At 42.3% G+C, this 27523-nt stretch overlaps 1 protein-coding gene across 5 annotated transcripts in view; it reads right to left on the bottom strand.

Annotated features, from left to right (window-relative positions):
• Positions 1–332: 332 nt before the first annotated feature.
• The window catches only part of LOC147012188 (solute carrier family 22 member 6-like), a 96169-nt gene continuing 68978 nt past the window's right edge, over positions 333–27523 (bottom strand). For 2 of the 5 annotated variants that reach the window (XM_085856009.1, XM_085856014.1), the window contains exons 8-11: positions 17369–17477; positions 15892–16104; positions 13437–13537; positions 333–4049 (exon numbers count right to left, since the gene is read on the bottom strand). In XM_085856009.1, coding sequence (XP_085712135.1) covers positions 13477–13537; positions 15892–16104; positions 17369–17477 — 383 coding nt within the window. In that variant the 3' untranslated portion in view covers positions 333–4049; positions 13437–13476. The remainder of the gene's footprint in view (positions 4050–13436; positions 13538–15891; positions 16105–17368; positions 17478–27523) is intronic. The other 3 variants (XM_085856011.1, XM_085856012.1, XM_085856013.1) reach the window with 3 other exon arrangements.

Raw genomic sequence — 27523 nt, 5'->3', positions numbered from 1 at the left:
AAAAAAAAATTGGGGTCGAAAGGTGTGAATGGGGGGAGAGAGGGGGTTGCCCTCCAAAATATGTATTTGCTTTCTTCTCCAAAAACATGCACACAATTTCGATGAAACTTCACCACAACCTTCATCGCCCGTGATGTACCAACGTTTGTTTACAGCATTAAAAAAAAATCCACAGGTATTTACTTTCTTCTCCGTTACATATTTTGTGGGTCATCCATGCTTTCCATTGGTTCACTGTGTTGTTTAATTTTGGTGTTAACGTTTTAACCTACTCGATGTAAATCCTCTTACTCAATGAAAGCCACAATTAATTCACTGTCCACAATGGAAAGCACATTACATCAGATAATTTTATTAACATGGTACCACGGAGTCCAAACCACTGAGATGGTAAACATCGACAATGATTTGCACTAAGCTAAGATTACATTTCCTGGCATTTATATGCTTTTGTGGGAGTGGAGGGCTGATAAGCATTAGGCAAAAGAACTCCAACTGCAATATGTGTCTACTAGGTGAAAAGCAAATGACATAATCATGGCAAAAGTTGGTGTTATCAACCAGGTCACTTTGTTCCATAGCAAGACATTCCTTTTATCACCATTTAGGTCAAAAGACTCTTGGGTAAAGGGAAGCATAACTGACAGCCAATTCGACTTGTAGCATAAAAATTAAATTTATAAAGCACCAGCAACCATTACAGACAGAGAGTATGTTAATATAATTATTTTCTTCCACAATTCCCCCCTTTTTCCTTATAAGGAAAATTTGCAAAATTATATTACACATGATCACCATAACCCGTTCCTGGAGGAGAAAAGATATCCATTACACAAGTTCAACCAACAATGGCAGCGAGTGCTCATATCAGAAGAATGCTGGATGACGACCATTTCAATAGTGTCCCAGCAAGGTGAGTGAGTGTGTTTCCCATTTAATTCATGGCCTGTTCATCAGCATGTGTCACAAATCGAAAAGACATGCTACCCGAAGTCAGAACATATGCAGGTCAGGGTGTAGATAGAGCAGCACCCAACCGGAAACACAATCGAGGCACTCCTTGAGCTGCAGCTTGGCAGGTACGAGCTTGGGCCCGACACTGGATTGAAGGAGACAAAAAGTGACTCGAGAGGTGACCCAGAGATCCAGCCCCAGCAGAGTTTGGGGCCTCGTAGCAGCAGTTTGTGCAATCAGGTTTGATTCACCAAGTGAGCTGTGCACGTTAGATGCAGCCACGATGGCTGCACGAGCCCCACCCGCACCATTGAACACATGTTGCAGATGACTCGCCGTGTGGACCTTCAGGGCCTTCGTTGTGCATTGAAGCGACCACGGCAAGTTCCCGATGTATTTGCAGAGCAGCAATTTGTGAGTGTGGCCGAGGACATTCCTCCAGGCTTGCCTGGCCTGCCTGGCACCACAGAACGGTGACGTTAGGACTTGCCCAACCTTCTCTTCAGTGGGTTTTTCGTTTTTTTCCACATTGCTCATCTTATCTCCTCATGAAGGGGGTAGTTTCATGATCACGTGTTGAATGCCCAATCACCCAAATCTGGGTTCTCCCCATCGTCCAATCTTTCGGTGGAAGATCTTCCAAAGCTTCATTAGACGAAATCGTACATTGTATGGTTCAACTGCTCTCAACACTCCGAACCAAACAAGATCAAGGTTAAGCATCGATTAAACATGACAAACCATAAACGTCATGGGCTCAAGTATTTCAACAAGACTGACAAAGGTTCTTACAGAAGCATTCAACTTGCATTATATGTTATATCAATATTTTATCCCTTTCGTTATTATTTATTCACACCTAAACGACATGCTAAAATATACAGAAATCTCCGTTGTATGTACACTCAAAACATTCATCCCATTTGCTATTTCCATGTAGAAAGGGCAACAGTCTTTATCAGGGTTCCAATTTGCAATCAATAATTATTTTCACCAAAAATAGATTTTGCACAGTTAACATTTTAACATTCATATCTGCTTTGCAATTCACAGTTTCATTCACAAGTAGTTCCAGAGCAACTGCCATTTTTTATTTATTTCCAGCTAACTTAGCACTTCCGTACTTATGGAAGATGGTCAAGTCAGTGTTAGAAATACCTCAACTTACTTAAGTAAACGTACAAGAAGTACCACTTAATCAAAAATCACGCACCTGTCCAATTAAACAGAAGACTGATATCACAGGTAATATTTAAATTGGCTTGTAGCATCATTGCACTCTTTTCAATAATATAATTATCTTATTCTGACCGATTTAACATTCACTTCACATGGCCATGTCTTCTGTACTCTGCATAATTCCTTTGTTTATCCTTTTGTTTGTTTTTCTACAAATTGTAGAGGCATTTTATTTAAATTACAGTCAGGTCAGTACCAGCTCCTAATCAGTGAGAGCAATACAGTTACAATACATGGTACAATTCCTAATTCCATTTAATTGATTTCATAATTGCTGTTTGTCTAGCCACTCTTCCAGTCATTCTGCATTATGGTTATGTAAATACCATGCTGTTTTCCCTCATAACTTGATTTTGCCTTGCAGTTAACTTATGATTCCTAATCTGTAATGTTGACCAATCTGTCGATCAATTTAATAACGCAGACCCTCTTTCAATATTATGTAAGTACCTCAACTTAATATATTGTGGAAGAAAATAATTATATTAATGTACTCTAAATTGTAATCGTTGCTGATGCTTTATAAATATAATTTTATGCTATAAGTCGAATTGGCTGTCAGTGATGCTTCCCTTTAGCCAAGAGTCTTTGCCCTAAATTTTGATAAAAGGGTTGTCTTGCTATGGAACAAAGTGACCTTTCTGATAACACCAAGTTTGTTATGATTACATCATTTGCTTTTCACCTTGAAGACACGTATTGCATTTTGAAGTTCTTTGTTTAAGGCTTAACAGCCCCCACCACTCTCCCATGAAAAGCATATATATACCAGAAATTGTAATCTTGTTTTAGTGCAAGCTCGTGAGGATGTATACCATCTCAGCAGGTTGTACTCCAAGAGAGTGCAAGCTCGTGTGGATGTTTACCATCTAAGTGGGTTGTACTCCAAGAGAGTGCAAGCTCGTGTGGATGTTTACCATCTCAGTGGGTTGTACTCCTTGGGACTGGCCAAGTACCAAGTATAATAAAACTCTCTGATGTAATGTACTTTCACGTTGTGGCAAGTGAATTGATCGGTGTCTGTCATTTGAATAACAGGATTTGCATCGAGTCGGTGAAACGGTTGATTAAAAGTAAATACAGGACCAAATAAAACGTTAGGAAATAACTTCCACAAAAATATAATCTTGATTCAATTCTCAGTAACTTTTCCCTATTCTCAATTAACAGATTAACAAGGTCCATAGGTACAGTGATTGACAATATATTAATCAATACATACAAGTTATTAATAACCTTACTGTGATATAATCAATCATTACTCTGTCACTTAAAGACCGCAATACATTTAAATTAGGATTATGAGACTTATATGATAAAAGGTTTCTCAATTTGTAATCTCAAAACAAAAGTTTATATCAATTATAACCAAAAGAAACATTATGGTTCGTTCTCAATGAGTTCCTTTTTTTAAATGAGCTTAGTCTGAAAGTAATTAACACACAGTTACCATACACAGCCTTCGTGTTTATGTATTTGACAACCAATCCGGTAAAAAGGTGAGTGAAAATCATCATTACAACATAGGTCAAAGCACATTGGTGTACTGTGGCTAGGTTTGTGCAAAACACACCGGTGTTCTAGGTTATTATAATTCACAAAATAGATTCCCAAAAGAATTCAAAGCTAGGTTGCACATTCTTACATTAATTCACAGGAGTAATTAAACAAGAGTAACATGGCTATCATTGTCGTCACAGGCTGATTCTTTTGGAAGTCTTTCTCGGGCTCTCAGCTCTGCAAACCCCCCATGATGAGAGTTCCATGCCGTTGTTGTCGACATGGCGTCATTCGAGTTGCCGAGCTGCAGACCACACTTTGGCTGCAGAGCATCCATTTGGGATAAAAAGATTTTGCTGTTCGTGATAGATAAAAAGAAAAAAGATAAAAAGAGAAAAAGATAAAAAAAAAAAAAAAAACATGGTGACAAAATTTCTCCAAACAGTTTAAACAATACCTTCTACAATATTGAACTTCATTCCTGACAAATATAGGGTCACATAACAAAATACATAAAATAAAGATGTTTTTTGGTTTCTGCGTGAGTTAGCCGACATTGGATTGGCTTAGATCAAAAGAAGCACCAGCCCCAGTAGCACCAGACCCACCCGTAATTCCTCCCCCCCCCCCAAAAAGCATTTCTATTTTGCGAAGTGCGTAGCTTGATAAACGTCTTTGTCCTGATTCTTGGATATAATGTCTCATAGTTAATTAATTCATTAAATCTTGCAGGAATTCCATCAACATTTAAAATCTCTGACATTGTCCATCTTGTCCATTTCTCTCATCACCAAAACAGCAACATGCTGCAATATAACCACCTCACATACACTCGCCATCTAATCACGTTCTCTGAGCTTTTAAAATGCAGATCCATTCCTTTATCAAAACAAATAAATATAGTTTAAACCTCTGTTTGTAAACAGGTGTACAAAAATTGTGCAGATCATTTGTCAAAGTTGAGTCATCAGGCGAATAGCATTTAACTCCCCTTTGACCTCCATCAGAGCATTCAGTTTTCCCTTTGTTTGGTATTATTCTGCCCTGCACCTCACTCAGCTGGTGCTTCTCAAACTCCACCTTTGAGTACATTACTTCCAATCTTGCTTAAACAGCTTTATGGTCTCTCATTGTGACAATCAATAAAATTGTCCAATTAAATCTAATGAATTTACACTGACAGATAGAGGCTCATATAAAGACAACAGATGTTTTTCTGTCCGTTTCCTGCACAAAAAGCTCGACCTTGGCTTGGCAAAGTTTGGAATGTTGTTTAAGGAGCACCAGACAGCCAGTCTGTACAGTAGTAGCCAGTCTGTACACTGTACACTTGGTTAACAGATCAATCATTGCAAGAGGTAACATGATTTCATTCATATATGCAATGAATTTTGCCTACCTGAATCGATCAAAGGGTTACACTGGGTTGTTTGCCATTGCCTTCCCAGCAGTAGTTTTGGCAGGAATTTGTCTTTAACATCCATCAACCAATGTCATTTAGGCCTAAGTCTCATTTGCCATGGCGGCCGTGAGGTCTCCAAAATCTAAGGCCACTAGCAATTATATGGCGGCCGCAGTATTTCGACGGTCACACAATGTAGCAGTCACATATGTTTTTATTTTCGGGGAGCCGCACGGCGTATTTATAAATTGTGGAGACCGATAACGTGGGGGTGCCTACGGTCTTTGATTTGATGTCGCACGGTGACCTTAGGGCGTCCCTGCGGCGGCCATAGAATTTTCAAGGCAGACGCAAGGTCGCCTCAAGGTGCCTGCAAGGTGACCGCAGGGGGGCCCCTAAGGCGAACGTGCGGCCAGACGGACGGTAACGAGTGGTATTTGGCCTAAGTCACATTTGCCACGGCGGCCGTGGGGTCTCCAAAATCTACGGCCACTAGCAATTATACGGCGGCCGCAGTATTTCCACGGTCACACAATGTAGCAGTCACATATGTTTTTATTTTTCGGGGAGCCGTATGGCGCATTTAGAAATTGTGGAGACCGAAAACGTGGGGGTGCCGTATGGTCTTTGATTTGATGTCGCACGGTGACCTTAAGGGGGCCCTGCGGCGGCCAGATAATTTTCAAGGCAGACGCAAGGTAGCCTCAAGGTGCCTGCAAGGCGACCGCAGGGGGGCCCTAAGGCAAACGTGCGGCCAGACGGACGGTAACGAGTGGGTTCATTTTTTTATTTTTACCAGTTTTTTTTTTTTTCGGCTAGTCGAATTGCTACGGCGAACGTAGAAATGAAAAAAGTTATAACTCCGCGTTATAATTCCATGGCGACCCCTACGGCCTGTAAAAGATAGCCAAACTCTGCGGCCGCCGCACGTTTCTGTCAATTCAGAGGGCGTACGGCCGCTGTATCCTCGCCGTAGAGCAAGTGTGACTTAGGCCTTATTAACTTTAACATTCACAGACTAATTAAGATAGCACACCTAGTTCAACGTCCATCCGAGGGATAATTGATTGATCACTCTCTACCGGAACGCTGGTGGGAGGTTATAAATCCTCATTCATCACAAGGTACCAAATCATACACAACTACTTTACAAATCACTTTAAAATCATTACAAATCACGTTTCTACATTTTGATCACATTTTATGTACGAATCAAATCGAATTTTGGAAACATTTCTCTACCTTCATTGCCAACAGCATGCGCATTTCGACACAATACCCCCCTCCCCCCTTTTGAATCTGCATTTGAATTGAATCGAGAGCTCAGCACCCATAAATCTCTTACAGCCGCACCAACAGCTGCCTTCACTCAGCTTGCCGGCTGGGTAATTATAAATCCTCATAATGCCGGTGATAGTGAGCCTCTATAGCTAAGCTGAGATTCAAACACAGAAGAGTGTTGGCCCATACAAGGAGAGATCTCACGACCTTCGCGTTATCAGCATCAAGCCAAAATGGTCACAAGCCAAAGTGGCCTGTAGACTTAACATGTTTCCCCAAGACTATCATGCATGCATCATTATTATTATTATTATTATTATAACAAGTATTCAAATGATGCTCCGAGGAGACCATCCATTTATTATGTATGCAACGTACAGTGTTCAAAGCCAAATTGCACACAAAGTTATCAAACAGTGAGAAAGCCAGTTCAGGGAGATTCGTGACCTTGGTTTTTTTTTATCAGCGCCAAACCACGAACAGCCAGACTGCTTTCCCTCCCTGCCTGAAGTTTCTTTAGTTGTTACAATATCATTTTTTAACAAGACATTCATATATGACATCGTCCAGTAATCTTCAGTTCCTTATCGAGCTCACAATCGCTTCCAATTCAGATTTTCACCAACATTGAATTCACACACACACACACACACACACACACACACACACACACACACACACACACACACACACACACACACACACACACACACACACACACACACACACACCTCTCGATCCGGTCCCAAAACACTCTCAACAACATCCGGCGCGCACAATGAATCAACAACGCGTGCAGAATCGGTCGCCATCGTTTCCTCTGGATTCGGCATGCGCACTTCACCTTGTCCAGAGTCTTCACAATCACGGTGACGACCAATCTCTATCTCCATTTTCCATCACACTTGCATTCCCATAAACTTCACAGGTCACAATACACAATAGAGCACGTGTTATTCCAGTAAAATCTACTGGACTCACACACGTTCCATTTCGTTTTCCTCAGCACCACATGCAGATCAATGCAAATCAGTGTGTATACAAATCAGATATGAATACAAACACACAAGAGTTCCAGGTTGGAACACTCAACTTGCGTTCTTAACACAAAACTCAACTTTTCCAATCACACTGCATTCACAAATCTGTAACACCTCCACACAATACAATGAAACAATTTCACAGCAAGCAAACTTCCAGTTAAGTAAAATGAACGAACAGGATTACAAACAGGTAACTCAACAAACATTCATAACACGTATCTATTTCCCACTTAACCATTCTCCTTGCTCGTTTACCTTGCCCGTTTACCTGGGTGGGAACTCAGTCTCAGCATGACTCCTCTGGCCCCTTTTCTTCCTTCCTTCGCAGCCTCCGTGGCCTTTCTGTATCGGGTCTGCACTCCGACCCTGTCACCAAGAGGACCCCTTTCTTTGCGTTGTGTCTCAGCTTCCTTAATCTCCTCTTTAAGTACTCCTCCTCGATCTTCTTCCTGCCCTGTACCATCATCTCCCACTGCGCCCGGTTCTTCATCCTCGAGCGGCGGCGCCATTGGAACTATGGTGTCGGGCCACCTATTGTATCTAACTCCTCTCCATGATCCTCAAATCTGACAGGTGCAGCTCACTGTTTTCTCTTTGCCTTATTTTCAAGTCTTAGTGGCATCTGCAAGGTCAACTGTTCCAGCTTTTAACAGCCGCGTCTTTTTGACCGTCAGGACACTCCTCCATCCAGTTCATGTATGCTCCCCAGTGTACGTGCCTCGAGGCCTTTCTGTCCTTTTCTTTCTCCTCCAGAACTTTCCTCAGATGATTCAAACAATCCCAATCAAACGTACCATCCTCAGTGAAAGGCAATTTACTGTTCATAGTGCAAACGCACCAATTTGCAACGTATCTCACAGAATCAGGTCGGTATTTATCAAACATATATCTCGCACATGTCCCTCTCCGTGACCTGGGGCAGGTTGCTTCGGTATACACAATCTCATCACTCTTTTCCAACAGCATTTCCCATCCTTCAACCCATTAACAGGTCACAAATACCATATAGTTTGCACTTCAATGTTGTGAAAATACAATAAATGCTGGCCAGCACTGTAATAAAGCAACTCTATAGCACTTATCGTTCGAACCACAAAACCTCAATCCAAACAATCAAATAACAATCACACTTTATCCCACAGCGAGCTGGGTCTCGAACCCCTCACGGAGGTGGTATTCCAACCCCCCTCCCTTTGGCCAGATGGGATTGGCCTTTCCCCCAATGCCTCTGCTGCACCAAGTACACCACCATGAGCTGAGTACCGAACTCACTCAAGGTACGGCAAAGACTCTAGCTTCCCGTCAAGAGATCCATCGATCTCTGTTCAGCCCTGCCGTCAAGGATGGCATCTCGTTGGCATTCACCGTCCCTCCGAATCATGGACTGCCTCCAAGGGATTTAGCACCTCCGTGTCATGGCACCAAATGTTGTTTAATTTTGTTGTTAACGGTTTAACCGACTTGATGTAAATTCTGTTACTCAAATGTAAGACACAATTAATTCACTGTCCACAACGGAAAGTACATTACATCAGATAATTTTATTAACATGGCACCATGGAGTCAAACCACTGAGATGGTAAACATCCACAATTATTTGCACTAAGCTAAGATTACATTTCCTGGCATGTATATGCTTTTGTGGGAGTGGAGGGGGCTGATGAGCATTAGGCAAAAGAACTCCAACTGCATTATGTGTCTACTACGTGAAAAGCGAATGACATAATCATGGCAAAAGTTGGTGTTATCAACCAGGTCACTTTGTTCCATAGCAAGACATTCCTTTTATCACCATTTAGGTCAAAAGATCCTTGCGTAAAGGCCCTGTCACACCTTGACGATTTAGCCAGCGTATGCCGACGTATGAAAAATTTGTCTAAAACGCCGGCACACGTCGAATACGTTATGGGTAAGTTTTGTATACATTAAGAGCACGCTGAAGCACACTGAAGCACGCTGACATACGTCGTAGTAGGCCGAGCTCGTCGACAAATTTAGGCATGCTCAAAATTTTTCAACGTATGCCAGCGTATGACTCACACGTTCCGCATACGCTGGCCATAAGTTGTAGGCACGTTATGCGATCGTTGACACACGTCAACACACGTTACTTGTAAGTTACTCATAAGTCGAAACACGTCGAGGTAATGTTTAGCATACCCGAAACTTATTTCTAACCTATGAGTAACGTGCTTTCAAGCAATGAGTAACGTGCTTTGAACCTATGAGTAACGTGCTTTGAACCTATGAGTAACGTGCTTTGAACCTATACGTAGCGTGCTTTGAACCTATGAGTAACGTGCTTTGAACCTATGAGTAGTGTGCTTTGAACCTATGAGTAACATACTTTGAACCTATGAGTAACATGCTTTGAACATATGAGTAACGTATCTCAACGCATATTGACGTATGTAGACGTATTTGACGTCTTCCAGATGACCACAGAACTTACTGAACGTGTTTCTAACTTACAGCTACCGTATGATGGCGTATTGGCAGTGTTTAGGGGAATTGGTATATAAAAATGGGCTTCACAGGAGGAACCCGTCAGTGTTCCAGACTCCATGTTTTTTGTTTTTTTTCCGGCATGACGGTAATCTTGACACTTTGATTTCTAGTGCGTCATCAGCAAAGAGATAAAGAGGATTTTCCAGAGAGTCGGAGAGATCATTGATGAAAACCAGAAAAAGAACAGGGCCTAGAACGCAACCTTGAGGAACTCCAGCCTGGACAGGAAGAGGGGATGAAAAAAACTCCATTTAGGGCCACACGTTGACTGCGACAGGAGAGGAAGTCTTGGAGCCATGAGTGGAGATGGCCTTGGATACCATGGGAAGAGAGTTTGGTGAGCAGGCATGTTGCCAGACTGTGTCAAAAGCACGTGATATGTCCAGGGATACGGCTCGGATTTCATGTCTGGCATTGAGGACCTCCATCTATTGTTGGGAGAGCAGAAGCAGCATATCCAGGGTAGAGTGACCTGGTCTGAAACCAAATTGATGATCGGAAATCAAGCCATTGGAGAAGAGGAAGGATTTAATGTCTGAAGCGATGATGGATTCCATAACCTTGCTGATGATCTGAGCCTTAAGTCTGAGCCAGGCATTTGAGCCTGTGACATGTGGAGACGGTGGGTGAGCCTGCTCAGTGTGGTGGTGAGATTGAACCTCCACCAGTGTATGAGGTTGGATTGCCAGTGAGCGAGGCTGCTCCCGTCATGGTGTGCGAGCTGGTGAAGGGGCAGGTCAAACCGAATGGAGCGTGGTCTTCGAGGGGGAACCTGTGTTAGTTTTCAAGCGTGGTGTTCGTGCGGTTGGCTTTGCATCCATAGTCATCAGATCAGCATGCACGGGGTACATGTTAATTGCTGTGAGCCAGGGATTGATGAAAATATAGAGGCCAAAGAACTGAGCCCAGTTGTTGAGATTATGAGCAGCTGGCCGCTCATGGGAAGGGGGAAAAGACTTTGGAGTGAGAAAATGAAAAAAAAATTCCCCTTCAAATTAGACTATGATTAATTATTCTCAATGGTTTTCAGAAAGAAAAAAAAATTGCAGTTGGGTTCCCCTTCAAAGAGCTTAAACCGAAGTATGCTGTGGGCTCGACTGTGCACAAATTAAATTCAACCAATCCCTGGCTTTAAAGTGACTAGTGGGCCCATTGGTCCATTGCACCAAATTGACATTGGCCTTCATGGGCTTGTGCCAAATCTGTCTGTCGTACTGCTTGAGCTGAGCTTGCCTTTTCACCAAGCCGAGATGAGCTTGGACCAGGGCGGGGATTATCTGTTCATTATTATTATTGCCAAATGGTACTCGTATATTGTTATTAATATTGTTAATATTATACGTATAAATTAATATTTGCTTTGTTACAATGTTATCATTATTTTTGTTATTTATTTTTAAAAATAGAATGCTATTAAGGACATATTGAGCTGCTCTATACGCCTCAACATAATGTGCGTTTAAAACATGGGAATTCTTCCAGGTTATTTTTCGTTAATGAGCCTAATTAACTCAGGAGATCACGATGATCATTTCAGCATATCACATTCCACATCAGAAAGCCCCAGTAGAACTCCACAAAAAACATGCCTCTCACACACACACACACACACACACACACACACACACACACACACACACACACACACACACACACACACACACACACACACACACACACACACACACACACCATTCATTAATCGTACATTCACGCTCAATTGGCTGGCATTTTTCACTGCTAAAGAAAAATCTTTGTTTTGTACACTTTATGAGCACACAAGCAAAGTAATCATGATGTGTGTTGGGGCATTAAAAGTTTTTTTTCTCCCAAACATTAAGGAATGGTCACGAACCAATATAACTCAGTGCAGATGTTAGTCCTTTTCTGTCTAGTTTCCAGCCAGTGTGAAACATATTTTTTTCCCCCCTGGCGATGAATGCTTCTTGATGCTATTGGCACACAGGTCATATTTTTGGCTCTGAAAGTTGTTGAACAGAATAGACAAATTGAGACTCCCCGTATATGCTGAAAGCCTGACTACCCTAAATGTGAGAAATGAAATACGTGTGGCCACTGGAGTGTTGGAACTGCAATAGGTAAAGGTGTCAGTCGTGACCCTTTATATATTTATGCACACAAAATGGCAGCAGTTTCCAACCTCCACCTGCACACCCGAACCTCCCCCCCTCCCACCCCCCCTGCTCCCCAATATGCACCCTGTAAGTTTATACCCAACTCTCCTGCTTCCTTCACCCCCTCCCATGTATAGGTCGTAAACATATGACTCCTTTAGGCATGGTATACAGGCAATAGGTAGTTAAACCGTTCCAACAATTAAATAGGTTGATAGTAGGAATGGGGGATTAAACTGCTGTCATGATATATCAATTCAAAGGAAAGAAAAAAAGCTGACTGTTCTATCTGGAATATGTACATTAAACTTTGTAATATACTTTTTATTACATTGATCTCAACCTCTTGCTGAGTAGGTACAAAAATCAATACAGTGAAAGACATTATTAATCAACAGCATCACAGGATTTGATTCTGACATCATTTGGGATTTTATTCTGGGATCACTACTGTCGACTTGACAAGTTGTGCATACTGATGGGAATGCAAAACAGGTAACACCAAAGGAAAGGACATGGGTCCAGTAGTCTGAACACTTCTTCCGTGTGAATTGACTGTGGTTTGACCTTCTTGACCTTCTCGTCTCTGTCAGGTTCCTCTTGATCTATCACCATCCTGACAGTTAATTGAGATTCTACAAATGTTGATGCTCCAACTGGACAATAGAGCATATTTTACTTGCCTTATTACCGAAGGTGAAGGAGGTAATGTTTTCATCCCTTTTTGTCTGTTTGTTTGGCTGTCTGTGTGCAGGATATCTCAAAAAGTTGGGGATGGATTCGGACAAAACTTGGTGGACAGGTTGGGAGTGTGGCAAGGACAAATTGATTCGATATTGGTGAAGATCCGAATCCGGATCCGGATCTGATAATTATTTAATTTAAAAGTGATTCTTCACCATTGAGAGATCGGGCCAAAAAACGATATACAGCATGATATTTTGATGTTTGGGTTACATTTTTTTGTGTATGAAGTTGCCCAGCCAAGGACAGCAAGACTTAATTTTGGTAAAGATCTGAATCTGGATCCGGATCTGAGAATTCTTTGTGATTCTTCACCATTGATAAATAGGGGCAAAAGCGGTATATAGAATGATATTTCAAAAATGTATTGGGCTCGTTATGTTCTCCTGGATCAGGCATTGTGGGGGGAGGTATGCTCTCTACTGAGTGCCCTTCTAGTCTACTTTGTTAATAGCATAATGGACCACCATTCAAGTTCACTTTGGTACACATTCATCATTATTGGACAAATATATATTATTGCAGATAATAAACGATAATCATAATTCACATCTATTTATCTTGCTACAACATGGAAGTAAGAGATAACATTAATAACAAGCACTTCTGATTTGCATGCTGGTCTCACACCTTCGAACAGCTTTTGGTTCCAAGACAAATTCCCAAGAATTTAATGTCTTGGAGAGAGTTCATTGCTTTCTTCTTGTTCAATCACTCTCTCGGTCTTGTGGCTGCAGAAAAAGGAGAAAGCAACACATCCACAATGTTGCTGATTTAATGATTTCCAAACTAAATGGTTGAGTGCTACAGCACTGGCAGTTGAGGTTGGGATGTGGTTGAGCTGTTTCATATCAAGATTACATTGTGATACACTCACTGCATACTGTCGAGTCAGGTGCATTGGAAACAACCCAGCACCATTGATGGGCCAATTACCCATGAACCCAAGTTCTCACCAAATTTATAGTTGACTCCAATGGTAATGGTTTCCCTCTCTGTTTTTCAATATACAGTACAGTATATAGGAAGAGTACTTGTTATCAATAATTTTTGCTCTACCATGAGCCTTATTGCTGTTCCATGAGAAAACAACAGGAGATAGCAAATTGTCTCTTGCTGCTTTCTCCAATTCGCAATCTTAAACCATATTTGTAGCCTTAAACAATATTTATCAGTTTTTTTTTTTAATCAATGTAGCCTTCAACCATATTTGTCCGTTTTCACATTGCCATAATTGTGCTGGTCTCAGAAAAAGCTGTCCAAAATTACGTAGTTAAAACTATTCTTCTCTTCAAGTCGATGTCTGAATTCCAACTGATTATATTTTCAAAAAACCTAAGTCAAAACCTTCATTTTGCTGGACGTTAAATCTAAAGTTAATTCGATCCATCTTCCAAGTTTCATTATTTACAAAAAAAACAACTTTTTTTTAAAATGTAAAAACATAGAGGGATGAAATTTTGGGATTGTGACGGAACAACGTCAAAAGAAATCGTGATGTTAAACTAGAAGAGGATTGTTGTGTCATATTGCGGCATTATAATGTGGTGTCATTCTTACCTTGTTTGGTTGTTTTTTTGAGATTTCATCCCTCTACGTTTTTACACTTTTTAAATTTTTTTCTTGTTTTCACAAGTTTTTTTTAAATAATAAATGCTTAATGTTTTGTATATTTTGTTATTTTAGTATGGATTAAATCCATCTAATATTATTAAATTTGAACAATGGTACATTCTACTCATCCCCCTTCAATCCTGGCTTTTCGTTCAGTCCACAATGTGGATTACCACACATGTGGAAATGTCAATGCGATTATCATTTATAAAGATAATAAAATGCTTAATGTTTTGTATATTTTGTTATTTTGGAATGCATTAAATCTATCTATGTTATTAAATTGTTTTCAGACTTGTTTCACTTGATTTTGGGGATGGTTTGGATATGTATCGCTTTTGCAATTTGTTCTGTCCACTGTACATTTTCCCTCCTCCCACAATCCTGGCCTCGTTTGGTTGGGTCCACATTTACGTTTGATTTATTTTCATAATAAAACAATTAATGATTTATGCATTTAAAATTTTTTGGATTGTGTGCACTAGCTCAGAGACAAAGTAACTTCCTCACATTGAAATCACCATCATGGCTTCAGCAGTTAATGAGGAAGGTTGAGCTACAGTTTTACATTGTTTTGAGAGGGGAAGAATCAGAAAAAGAAGAAGTACAAATTGGCATTTTAGCAATCTCTCATTCGGTACTTCAGCGATGTATTCTGGTGTTTTTTTTTTAAATCTTAGTTGTTCAGAAAACACTCAAGAATAAAAGGTATGACTTTAAATGCTTATGACTTCACTCGAAGAGTTTTTGAGCACATCATTGTGGACACATTTGAATGGGAGGTGATTTTTTAAAATTTCTTATCCAACCGTGACCAGGTGAGCACCCATGGGTATTGCCCCTATTTTTCGCTCACCTAGAACATAGTTCTGGGAAGCTTATGGGATGGCATGTCGTCAGTCCATCAGTGTGTCCGTCCGTCTGTGCCTAAATACTTGCAACTTCTTCTCGGAAACTACACATGCAATTTTGATAAAACTTGACCACGACATTCCTCACCCAGTTACTAACAAAGTTTGTTCACAGCATTAAATAAATCTGGCCCTAAGGGAGTCTGTGAGGGGTTGCTCCCCAAAATAGGTATTTGCTTTCTTCTCAGAAACTATACATACAATTCTAATGAAACTTGCCCACAACCTTCACCATCCATGATGTACCAAATTTTGTTTTTGACATCATAAAAGATTGGGGCCATAACATTGGTTCATTGGTACATTTTGCTGATTCTGACCCATGTTGAGTTCCTCCTCAGTATATTTATTCAACCAGGTGAGTGCCCAGGAATATTGCCCATATTTTTCAAATATCAAGTACTGTATGTGATTTTTTTTTCAAACATCAAAATTGATGGTTCATTTCCTTTCTTAACTAAAGACAAGAGATATTAACCGCCAGCCCCAGGAGAGCTACAGTGGCATCTGGTCTACACTATTAAAGAAAGATATTCTGTATTTGTAAAGGAAGAACATACTGCTGATTTTGCTGCAGAATTTCTTCAATCGTGTCTGGTAGAGGCATATTACGTGTCTCCGGTAGTAATATGGCCACCAGCCCTGCACTCAGGGCCACAGATCCATAGATGAGCTGTGGAAGCGGAAAGAAGTGCTCTTTCAAGAGGATAACAAGAGGGGATATCATGGCACCCACACGAGCCATCATAGATGATAATCCATAGGCATTTTGTCTGAAAGGCAAGAAGAAGATTATAATTACTTGTGCAGCATATATTTTTTTATTTTTTTTATCATCTTTTGTCATTTTACTTTTGGTGTGGGATTGTGATGGAACAACATCAAAAGATGTAATGATGCTAATCCATAAGAGGATTGCGGTGTTATATTGTGGCATTGTAATGTGGTGTCACTCTCCATTGTAATAATTCTTCATTCTTCTTCTTCTTCAATCTTCTTCTTCATCCATCACAATCCCACAACAAAATTAAATGTCAAAAGATGTCGTGATGGTGATCCAGAAGAGAAATGTGATGTCACATTGTGGCATCGAAATGTGGTGTCATTACAACCTTGTTTGGTTGTTATTTTTTTGAGATTTCACCCCTCTATGTGTTTACATTTTTTTTGTTTTTTTTTCTTGTTTATCCAATTTTTAAAGTAATAAAATGCTAAATATTTCATATGTTTTGTTATTTTAGTGTAGATTAAATCCATTTATGTTACTAAATTTGTCTTATGGTACATTCTACACCTCCTCCCTCAATCCTGACTTTTGGTTCAGTCCATGATGTGGATTACCACACATGCAGAAATTAATGTCGATGCAATTATCATTTTTAAAATGTTTTGTTCTTTTGATATGGATTAAATCCATCAATGTTATGAAATTGTTGTAATACTTGTTTCACTTGATTTGGGGTATGGTTTGGATATGTATCGCTTTTGGAATGGTTCTGTCCATTTTGCCCCCTTCCACGATGCTGACCTCGTTTGGGTGACTCCACATTTATGTTTGATTTCTTTTCATAATATAACAAGTGATGTTTTATGTATTTTTACATTTTGGGTTGCGTGCACTAGCCCTGACACAAGGTAACTTCCTCACATTGGAATCAACATCATGGCTTCAGCAGTTATTGAGTGAGGTTGGGCTACAGTTTAACATTGTTTTTGAGGGGAATAAGAAGTACAAATTGGCAATTTAGTGATCTCTTGATGGAGCACTTTACTGATGTATTCTGTTGTCTTTTTAAAACTTGGTAGTTCAGAAAACTCTTGAGAATAAAAGGTATGGCTTTGAAATGCTTATAATTTCACTCTATAGTAGTTCATAAGGCAATAAACATATAATTGTGTACACATTTGAATGGGCGGCCATTTTTTGTCCCGGATCATCCCTCCATATGGAGTACTACAGTGCACCATGATACTGCTTAGAGTGCAGCACATTAATAAGCCCATTCAGTTATTGCATCCCCCTGAGCAAAAACGTACCGCAAAACTGTTGGGAAAGTCTCTCCCACCCACAAGTAAATAGTCGTGAAGGATGAGGATAAAGCTCCCTTTCCAATCACTGCCATTGCGGTACGTACAGCAACTGCACCTGGAATAATCACTCTGTCAACTTGTGTGACAAAATTGAGGTTCATATGCATTTTTGGGTACACTCTTTGTAACTTAGAAAATATATATATATATATATATATATATATATATATATATATATATATATATATATATATATATATATATATATATATATATATATATATATATATATGACAAGGACTGGATATCTGTCCGTTCATCTGTTAGCTGTTACGCTGATTGGCTGTGTGAGGTGAGGTGCAATGTGATTGTGATTGGCTCCTAACAAGATTAAATAATGTATCAAATAGGCTTATTAAAAGCTGACATTCTATATCTGATTGCATATTTGACAAAACAAAACATTTGTGAACAAACGGACCCAAATGCAATACACTCTCTTTCGGCGATCAAAACTCATGACCCAAATAATTATGTCGAAAGTTAGAGTTAAATTGGTTAAAAATTAGGAAAAACTGATTTCGTTCACATGATATAATTAAACAATACGCTCGCAGGAAGTGAGGTAAAATGGCTTCAAAATGGAATTTTTTTTTCACTCTTTAAAAGGTCATTATTGTACATCTGATTTTATTTTACACCATCCAGGCACATCTTTTTTGAATACAGCCCCAAGGATTGCAAAAATGGACAAAAGAAACATAAGAAAAGAACAAGAACAAGCTCGAATGAGCAAAGATCCTCGTCCGCTTAATGATGACGTCATAAAACGAATATGACGTTATTGTGATGTATCAGCTTTGTGATAAATTATCTGTGCTAATGCCCGGCTTGATTCCCGCAAACAAAATTCAAACAGCTTGCCTAGTTTCGGAGATAATGGTATAGGCGATTTCCATTAGCGGTGATATTATGACGTCAACTTTTTTTCTCGGAAGAATTCCCAAAATCGGAGATGGTTACTGCCTGCGCGTGGGCTTTCTGCATATACATGGCAAGTTTCACGAAGATCCGATGAAAACTCTGGGTTGTGAAACAAAAAATGTCAAAAAATAGGAATGACGTCATAAAAATTGATATGACGTCATAGTTGATGTATCATATGTGCGGTAATTCATCTCTGCCAATGCCCTGTTCGATTCTCGCAAACAGATTTCAAAAACCTTGCCTAGTTTCGGAGATAATTTTTTAGGCGATTTCCATTAGTGGAGATATTTTTACGTCATAACTTTTTTTCAAGGAGGAATTTTCAAAATCGGAGATGGTTACTGTCTGCGCAGGGTATTTTTACATATACATGCCAAGTTTTAGGAAGTTTCGATGAAAACTGCAGGCTGTGAAACAAAAAAGTCCACAAGACCAACAACGTGATTATATATTATGACGTCATAATGAAGGCACGCATGATGTCATAAAAATCACACATTACCCATGAGGAGGACTTTTCATGTGTTACGTTTAAATTTTTTCCTTGGTGCGGTTTCAGAGAAACAGAGGTCTGAAGTTTCCAACATGGCTGCCACACCAGGTGACCTATGACGTCATAACTACCAATAAAACATTTCACTTGAGTAGTCGCTCCCATGGTGAAAATTTTGTCTCTATCCAACAAAAACACTAAAGTTCTGTGCAGGCAAACAAACAGATGAAAAATCACTCAAACATTGATAACTTGGCGAGACGGAATGGCACTCAGTGGAGCATGTACTGCCGCCAGGCTGGATCGTTTACACTTTCTATGCCCCTGAGAGGTCGGTTCTGAATCCAGACCTTTAACCAAAATCGAATCGGCTTGTTCATGTCACCTAACCAACTCACATACACTAACCAACTCACGTAACTTGTCCACAACTTTTTGAGATATCATGCAAAAGTTTTTGGCGCCATCTTTCAATGGTGATCAATCACTTAAAAAATTTTCGTATCCGGATCCAGATTCGGATCTTCCACAAAATCGAATTGATTCGGCCTTGACATACACCCAACATGTCCACCAACGTTCATCGGAATCAGTCCACAACTTTTTGAGATATCATGCAATAACTTTTTTTGCCCCATCTCTCAATGGTGAAGAATCAGTTAAAGATTTTAAAATTCTCGTATCTCGACCCAGATTCGGATCTTCACCAAAATTGAATCGATTCGTCCTTGTCACACACCCAACCTGTCCACCAAGTTTCGGCTGAATCCATCCTTAAGCTTTTGAGATATTATGCTATATATCGTTTTTGGCCCTCTCTCAATGATATAGAATCACTTAAAGAATTCTCAGATCCGGATCCGGATTCAGATCGTTACCAAAATTAAATCTTGCTGTCCTTGGCTGGTCAACTTCTTACACAAAAAATTGAAACCAAGACATTAAAAAAAAACAGTTTGCAACACGTTCGTTTTCCATCAATCGTCCTTTTATTCCAACTTCAGTGTCAATTCACCCAGCTCTCACCCCTCCTTCTCAAAGCAACTGTCACAATCTTCCACCTCCAAGCTTCCCTCTCACCTTTCTCAAAAACTCCCTCCTCACCTTTCTCCCTCAACTCTCCCCACTAACCCTTCACCCTCCAATCACCCCCTCACTCCCCCTTCCCAAATCCCCCCCACCTCACATCCACAAAGCTGCCTCCTTCCCCTGCCCTCTCTTCTCCATCTCATCCCTCCACCTCCTCAAATCCTCAACTGCCTTCTGCACCCTCTTATTACCGCCCACTGTATCTCAACCCAGTACAGCAGAGCCTTTTCTCCTCCTCATCTGGCCCTCTCCCCTAGCTTTTTTGCAATCACCCACACTCTTTCAACAACTCTCCTTTCCCCCCCACCTCCTCCCTCATCCTGCCCACCACGTCCCATTCCCTCCTCTGCACCCAAAACCTCTTCCCCTCCCTCTTCCTTAACAGTATGGACCTCAAACATCTGGGGCCTTTGCTCAAACCTGACAGATCTTTCCACTCTCCTCTTCACTATCGCTCACTCTCCATGCACTGTCCTCACTCCCCCACTCTCCGAGGAATACCTCTGGCTCTGGATTCCCCTCCACTCCAACCTCATGTTTAGATGGGTAGTGTATCATCCACCAAACAATGATGACACCATTTACACCTCACTATCCGAAAACATGGACCAACTTCTATCTTCTCATCTGAACTCTCTTGTCTTGTCATCATGTCATCATGCCAGTTGGCTTGGTGTGGGTACCTCTCTCACCTGTCATGGCTCTTCAGCAAAAGATTTCTGTGACTCATTGGGACTGACTCAATTAGTCAACTTCCTGACCCGGATCTCAACCAATAGTACTCTATCTCGTCTGGATCTGCTTTTGCCAAATTTCCCTGAAAATATCTGCTGTTCTTCCTCCACTCCAGTCGGTTCTTCTGACCACATGCTTGTCAAAGTAGACATCTCTCTGGGTGTTATTAGAGAACCACCTCAGCACTGTCGAGTCTGGCATTTCACTCATGCTGACTAGCAGGGTCTTCAAGCAGCCATCAAACTTCTAGAGTGGTCTCCCATCGCTACTTTCTCCAACATCAACTCGTCCTGGAAATTCTTTCAACGAAACTTGCTCTCTCTTATGCACAGATCTATCCCCTCTTGTTATCAGTTGTCCTACCCTTCCTCCTGCCCTTGGTTCACTGAAGCTTGTGGCAAGGCAGTTGTCCTGAAACAACTTGCCTTTGCCTCATCAAAAGCAAACCCAACCGAGGGTAATCTCAGTTCCTTCCATAAAGCTCAGAACAAGTGTGTCTACCCTCAGGAGAGCCAGAAAACAACATCTTTATCAGCTCAAGTCTGAACTCTCAAACCTCTCTCCCTCCTCAAAATCCTGGTGGCATATAATCAAATCTGTTTTTGGTGTATGTTCCCCCTCCATCCCCTCCCTTACCTCAAATGGCCGCACTGGTGATACCGCACGTGAAAAGGCTGAATGCCTAAACTCCGTGTTTGCATCAAAATCTTGTGTCCGAAACCCATCGCTTTCTGTACCCACCTTACCCAGCCACACCCAGCTGTCCCTGAACTCTGTGTCCTTTTATTCTGACAAGGTGGAGAGCTTGCTGTCAAACCTCAACTCTGATTCTGCAACCGGTCCAGGTGGCATCAGCCCACATGTCCAAAAAACCTGCTCCTCTGCTCTTGCTCACCCTCTCTCTGTTCTATTCACCCTCTCATTTTCTCAAGGTCATCTGCCATCTGCTTGGAAATCAGCAAACATTACTGCCCTGCATAAAAAAAGATACAAAAACAGATCCTTGAAACGACAGACCAATCAGGCTTCTCCCAATCATCAGCAAGGTTCTGCAATCTATCATTGCTTCAGACATTAAATCCTTCCTCTTCTCCAATGGTTTGATTCATCATCAATTTGGTGTCAGACCAGATCACTCTACCCTGGATATGCTGCTTCTGCTCTCCCAACAATAGATGGAGGTCCTCAATGCCAGACATGAAATCGGAGCCATATCCCAGGACATATCACGTACTGTTGACACGGACTGGCACCCTGCACTGCTTACCAAACTCTCTTCCTATGATATCCAAGGCCATCTCCACTCATGACTCGAAGACTTCCTCTCCTGTCACAGTCAACGTGTGGCCCTAAATAGAGTTCTTTCATCCCCCATTCCTGTCCATGCTGGAGTTCCTCAAGGTAGCGTTCTGGGCCCTGTTCTTTTTCTGGTTTTCATCAATGATCTCTCCGACTCTCTGGAAAATCCTCTTTATCTCTTTATGATGACTCCACCCTCTACTGTAGCATCTGTCATCCCTCAGACCAGCAAGCAGCAGCTTCGTCGCTCACTGCAGATCTGGATAAAATCACAAAATGGTCCTACACGTAGAACATGTCTTTCAATCCTGACAAATCTCACACTCTCACTATGTCTCTCCAAAAGAACCATTTGGAACCCCACCCCCCCCCCCCCCGCCACCATCTACTTTCTCAACAATCTTCTGGAAGAAGTCCTTTTATTCAAGCTTTACGGTCTCACTATCTGCCGTGATCTTTCCTGGGAAAGCCGCATTTGCAACCTGGCCTCCAAAGCCATTCACCAACTGGGCATCCTCCATCATGCAAAGTCCTTCCTTGGCCCACTTGAGCTCCTGACCACATACAAAGCTTTTGTCCACAGCCTGATGGAGTACTGCTCTCCCATATGGGGTGGTGCTCCTGCCTCCCACCTTTCTCGGCTTCACGCTGTGGAAACCAAGGCATTTAGGATCGTTGGTATCTCCTGCGGTGAGGATGAGCTTTTGGGCCTCTCACTCGATCACCACAGGGTTGTCGGTGGTCTTTCTGTCTTCTACCGTCTCATCTATGGTCTCGCCACCCCTGCTCTGTCTGCGATATGACCCCCCCCCCCCATTTTTCCGCAGGGCACTCAAGGTCCACTAGCAACCCCCTTCTTGTAAAACTACCAACATCACAAATCACTGCTCACCTTCACTCTTCCATTTCTCTTTTTTCTGCCTTTAGAATAAACTCCCGCACTCTCTTCAATCTCAGACTTCCCTCCAGTTCTTCAAAACAGCTGTTCACCACCACCTCTCATCTTCCCCCATCCAAAACCATTGATCTTTTCTACCTCCATTAATCCACCCCAAACCCACCTCCTTCAAATTACCTGCCTTCCTTCCCAAAAGTTTCCTGTCATGTAAGGTCCTGAAAGTCCCTGTAATGTCCATCTTGTATACCCCGTGTTCCCCACCCCATCCCTCTCCCTTCCACAGATCTCTGAATGTCTCTCTTCCGCACTGTTTTGTCCGTCCCTCTCCCACCCCTCTTTGTCTTCTGCCCCCCTTGTTGTGCGTTGTGTTTGCTCTCATGCAAGCCTCGACAATGTGTGCAAAAAAAATAAATGGAGTAGCTAAGAAGAGGTCAGCTCAACTGGGATGGGGAATGAATCGTAATAAATGCCCAAAACCAAGGACACTATACCATACCAATGGCTTGAGGAAAATGACGGCACTAAATCAGTCAAACAAGTGTCGATTTTGCAAGCTATTAACAAAGAGCACGAGTCATTTCCTCTTGGGATGTAAAGCAAAACTCAAGTCAAAACAGCTGTACACACAAAGGCATAACAAGGTATGTAAAGTAATCCAGTGGCACATCTACCAAAATTTCATTATCTCAGTTCCAGAGAACTCTTGCAAAACAAACAACAAAAAGCAATAATTGAACACAAGGAAATAATGCTCACATCTGACCGGATGAACCCATCCAGCATGAACATAGAAAACAAAGCACTGCGACTGGACATAGTACTTAGATACAAAAAGCAAAAGATGGCATTGTTAATTGAGGTGTCAGGACTCAGCGATTTTGACCTAAACAATGCAGAAATCAAAAAAAATGACCAAATACCAGGACTTCAAAAAGGAAGTGAAAAGATCCTGGAAGCTGAAGAGCACCAAAATTATGCCAGTGATAATTGGAGAAACAGAGATGGTGAAGAAAAACCTTACAGGGCTCTTAAAAACCATCCCTGGGAATATTAATACAAATGAACTGCAGTTGAAAGTTGATTTTCTGGGGCTCAGTGGCGATTCTCAAAAGAGCCCTCAGAACAAAACTTGGAGAACAAAAAACTTCACAACTTGGTCCATGAATCGTGTGTGAACCCCTTCACCGAAAGGTAGGTGGATACATCGAGACCAGGGAGAACTCTGTTGCACCTTCTTAAACATGCACAAGAGCATAACAACTACACACACACACACACACACACACACACACACACACACACACACACACACACACACACACGCACGCACGCACGCACGCACACACACGCACACACACACACACACACACACACACACACACACACACACACACACTATCTTGTCGCTTGGATTCCACTAGGGGGTTTTGTTGTTACCTTTCCAGCAATATCAGGGAACGACCTTCGCCAGTGTCCCAACACATAAAATAGCCTGCTCTTTTTTTTTTTTTTTTTTTTTTTTTGTATACCTTGGTCGAGGCTCGTATGAGAGCTAACACACAACTCACAGCAAGGAGGCATGAGACAAGAGGGGCGGGAGTGGAAGGGACAAAACAGTGGGGAACAGACACATTAGGTGAACTGTGGAAGGGAGAGGGATGGGGATGGGACGGGGAACATGGCGAAGAGAAGATGGACATTTCAGGGACTTTCAGGAAGGAAAGTAGGAGAAATGAAGGAAGTGGGCTTGGGTGGATTATCGGGGGTAGAAAAGATCGAGGATTTGGATGGGGGAAGATAAGAGGTGGTGGTGAACAGCTGTTTTGAAAGCCTGGAGGGAAGAATGGGAAAGAATAGAGTGAGGAAGTTTATTCCAAAGGCGGGAAAAAAGAGGAATGAAAGAGTGAAGATGAGCAGTGATTCGTGATTTTGGTAGTTTTACCAGAAGGGGGTTGTTGGCGGACCTTGAGCGCCCTGTGGAAATGTGGTGGGGACAAATCGCAGAGAGAGCAGGGGGGGCAAGGCTGGAGAGGAGTCGGTAGAAGGCAGAAAGACCACCGACCAACCTGCGGTGATTGAGTGAGAGGCCCAAAGACTCAGCTTCATTGCGGGAGATGCCGATGATCTTAAATGACCTGGTTTCGACAGCGTGAAGCCGAGAAAGGTGGGAGGCAGGAGCACCAGCCCAGAGGGGAGAGCAGTACTTCATCAGGCTACGGACAAAAGCTTTGTAAGTGGTCAGGAGCTCAAGAGGGCCGAGGAAGGACTTAGCTCGACGGAGGATTCCCAGTCGGCGACTGGCTTTTGAGGCGAGGTTGGAAATGTGACTTTCCCAGGAAAGGTCATGGCAGATAGTGAGACCTAGAAGCTTGAAAGAAAAGACTTCTTCCAGAGGATTGTTGAGAAAGTGGATGGGGGGGTTTTGTAAACGGTCCTTTCGAAGAGACATAGTGAGAGTGTGAGATTTGTCTGGATTGAAAGACATGTTCCACGTGTTGGACCAGTTTGTGATTTTATCCAGATCTGCAGTGAGTGAAGAAGCTGCTGCTTGCCGGTCTGAGGGATGACAGATGGTACGGCAGAGGGTGGAGTCGTCAGCAAAGAGAAATAGAGGATTTTCCAGAGAGTCCGAGAGATCATTGATGAAAACCAGAAAAGAACAGGGCCCAGAACGCTACCTTGAGGAACTCCAGCCTGCACAGGAAGAGGGGATGAAAGAACTCCATTTAGGGCCACACGTTGACTGCGACAGGAGAGGAAGTCTGCGAGCCATGAGTGGAGATGGCCTTGAATACCATGGGAAGAGAGTTTGGTGAGTAGTGCAGGGTGCCAGACTGTGTCAAAAGCACGTGATATGTCCAGGGATACGGCTCGGATTTCCTGTCTGGCATTGAGGACCTCCATCCATTGATGGGAGAGCAGAAGCAGCATATCCAGGGTAGAGTGACCTGGTCTGAAACTAAATTGATGATTGGAAATCAAGCCATTGGAGAAGAGGAAGGATTTCATATCTGAGGCGATGATGGATTCCATCACCTTGCTGATGATTGGGAGAAGGCTGATTGGTCTGTAGTTATAGGGATCTGTTTTTGCACCTTTTTATGCAGGGCAGTGATGTTAGCAGATTTCCAAGCAGATGGCAGATGACCCTGGGCAAATGAGAGGGTGAATAGAACAGAGAGAGGGTGAGCAAGAGCAGAAGAGCAGGCTTTGAGGACACGTGGGCTGATGCCGTCTGGACCGGTTGCAGAATCTGACTCGAGGTTTGAAAGCAAGCTCTCCACCTTGTCAGGAGAAAAGGATACAGAGTCCAGGGACAGTTGGGTGCGACTGGGTAAAGTGGGTAGAGATAGTGATGGGTTTAGGACACAAGATTTAGCTGCAAACACCGAGTTTAGACATTCAGCTTTATCACGTGTGGAATCAGCAGTGCGGCCATTTGAGGTAAGGGAGGGGATGGAGGGGGAACATACACCAGAAACAGATTTGATTAAACGCCACCAGGATTTTGAGGAGGGAGAGAGGTTTGAGAGTTCAGACTTGAGATGAGAAAGATGTTGTTTTCTGGCTCTCCTGAGGGTAGATACACACTTGTTCCGAGCTTTGTGGAAAGAACTGAGATTGCCCTCAGTTGGGTTTGCTTTCCATGAGGCAAAGGCAAGTTGTTTCAGGACAACTGCCTCGCCACAAGCTTCAGTAAACCAAGGGCGGGACGAAGGGTAAGACAACTGAACACGAGAGGGGATAAATCTGTGCATGAGGGAGAGCAAGTTTCTTTGAAAGAATTCCCAGGATGAGTTGATGTTTGAGAAAGTAGTGATAGGAGACCAGTCTGTAAGTTTGATGGATGCTCGGAGACCCTGCCAGTCGGCTTGAGTGAAATGCCAGACTCGACGGCGGTGAGGTGGTTCTCTGATAACAGCCAGAGAGATGTCCACTTTAACAAGGACGTGGTCAGAAGAACCAATTGGAGCGAAGGAAGAGCAGCAGATATTGTCAGGAAAATTTGTCAAAATCAGATCCAGAAGAGATGGAGTACCATTGGTTGAGATCCGGGTCGGGAAGTTGACCGATTGAGTCAGTCCCAATGAGTCGCAGAAAGCTTTTGCTGAGGTGCCATGGCAGGTGAGAGAGGTACCCACACCTAGCCAACTGGCGTGATGACAATTGAAGTCACCACATATGAGGAAGAGAGAGTTTGGATGAGAAGATAAAAGTTGGTCCATGTTTTCAGATAGTGAGGTGTAGATGGAGTCATCACTGTTCGGTGGACGGTACAGTACACATATAAACATGAGGTGGGAGTGGAGGGGAAGCCGAAGCCAGAGGTATTCCTGGGGGTGTGGGGGAGTGAGAGCAGTGCATGGAGAGTGAGGAATAGAGTCTTTGATGAAGAGAGCAACACCTCCACCAGGACGAGGCTCAGGTCTGTCATACCGTAAGAGGGAGTGGCCAGGGAGAGATACTTGGGAGTCAGACACGTCTTGGGAGAGGAAAGTTTCTGTTAGGCAGATAATGTCTGGTTTGTCAGTGGCAACCTGTACGGAAAGATCTGAAAGGTTTGAGCGAAGGCCCCGGATATTTGAGGTCCACACTTTTAATGAAGAGGAAGGGGAGGAGGCTTTGGGTGCAGGAGGTGGAGGGGGAGGGGGAGGGTAGG

This window comes from Eptatretus burgeri, chromosome 15 (genome assembly GCF_056783735.1).
Source record: "Eptatretus burgeri isolate ZD-2024b chromosome 15, Ebu_testis_v1, whole genome shotgun sequence".
Lineage (NCBI taxonomy): Eukaryota > Metazoa > Chordata > Myxini > Myxiniformes > Myxinidae > Eptatretus > Eptatretus burgeri.
This window is presented reverse-complemented; position numbering and strand designations above follow the sequence as displayed.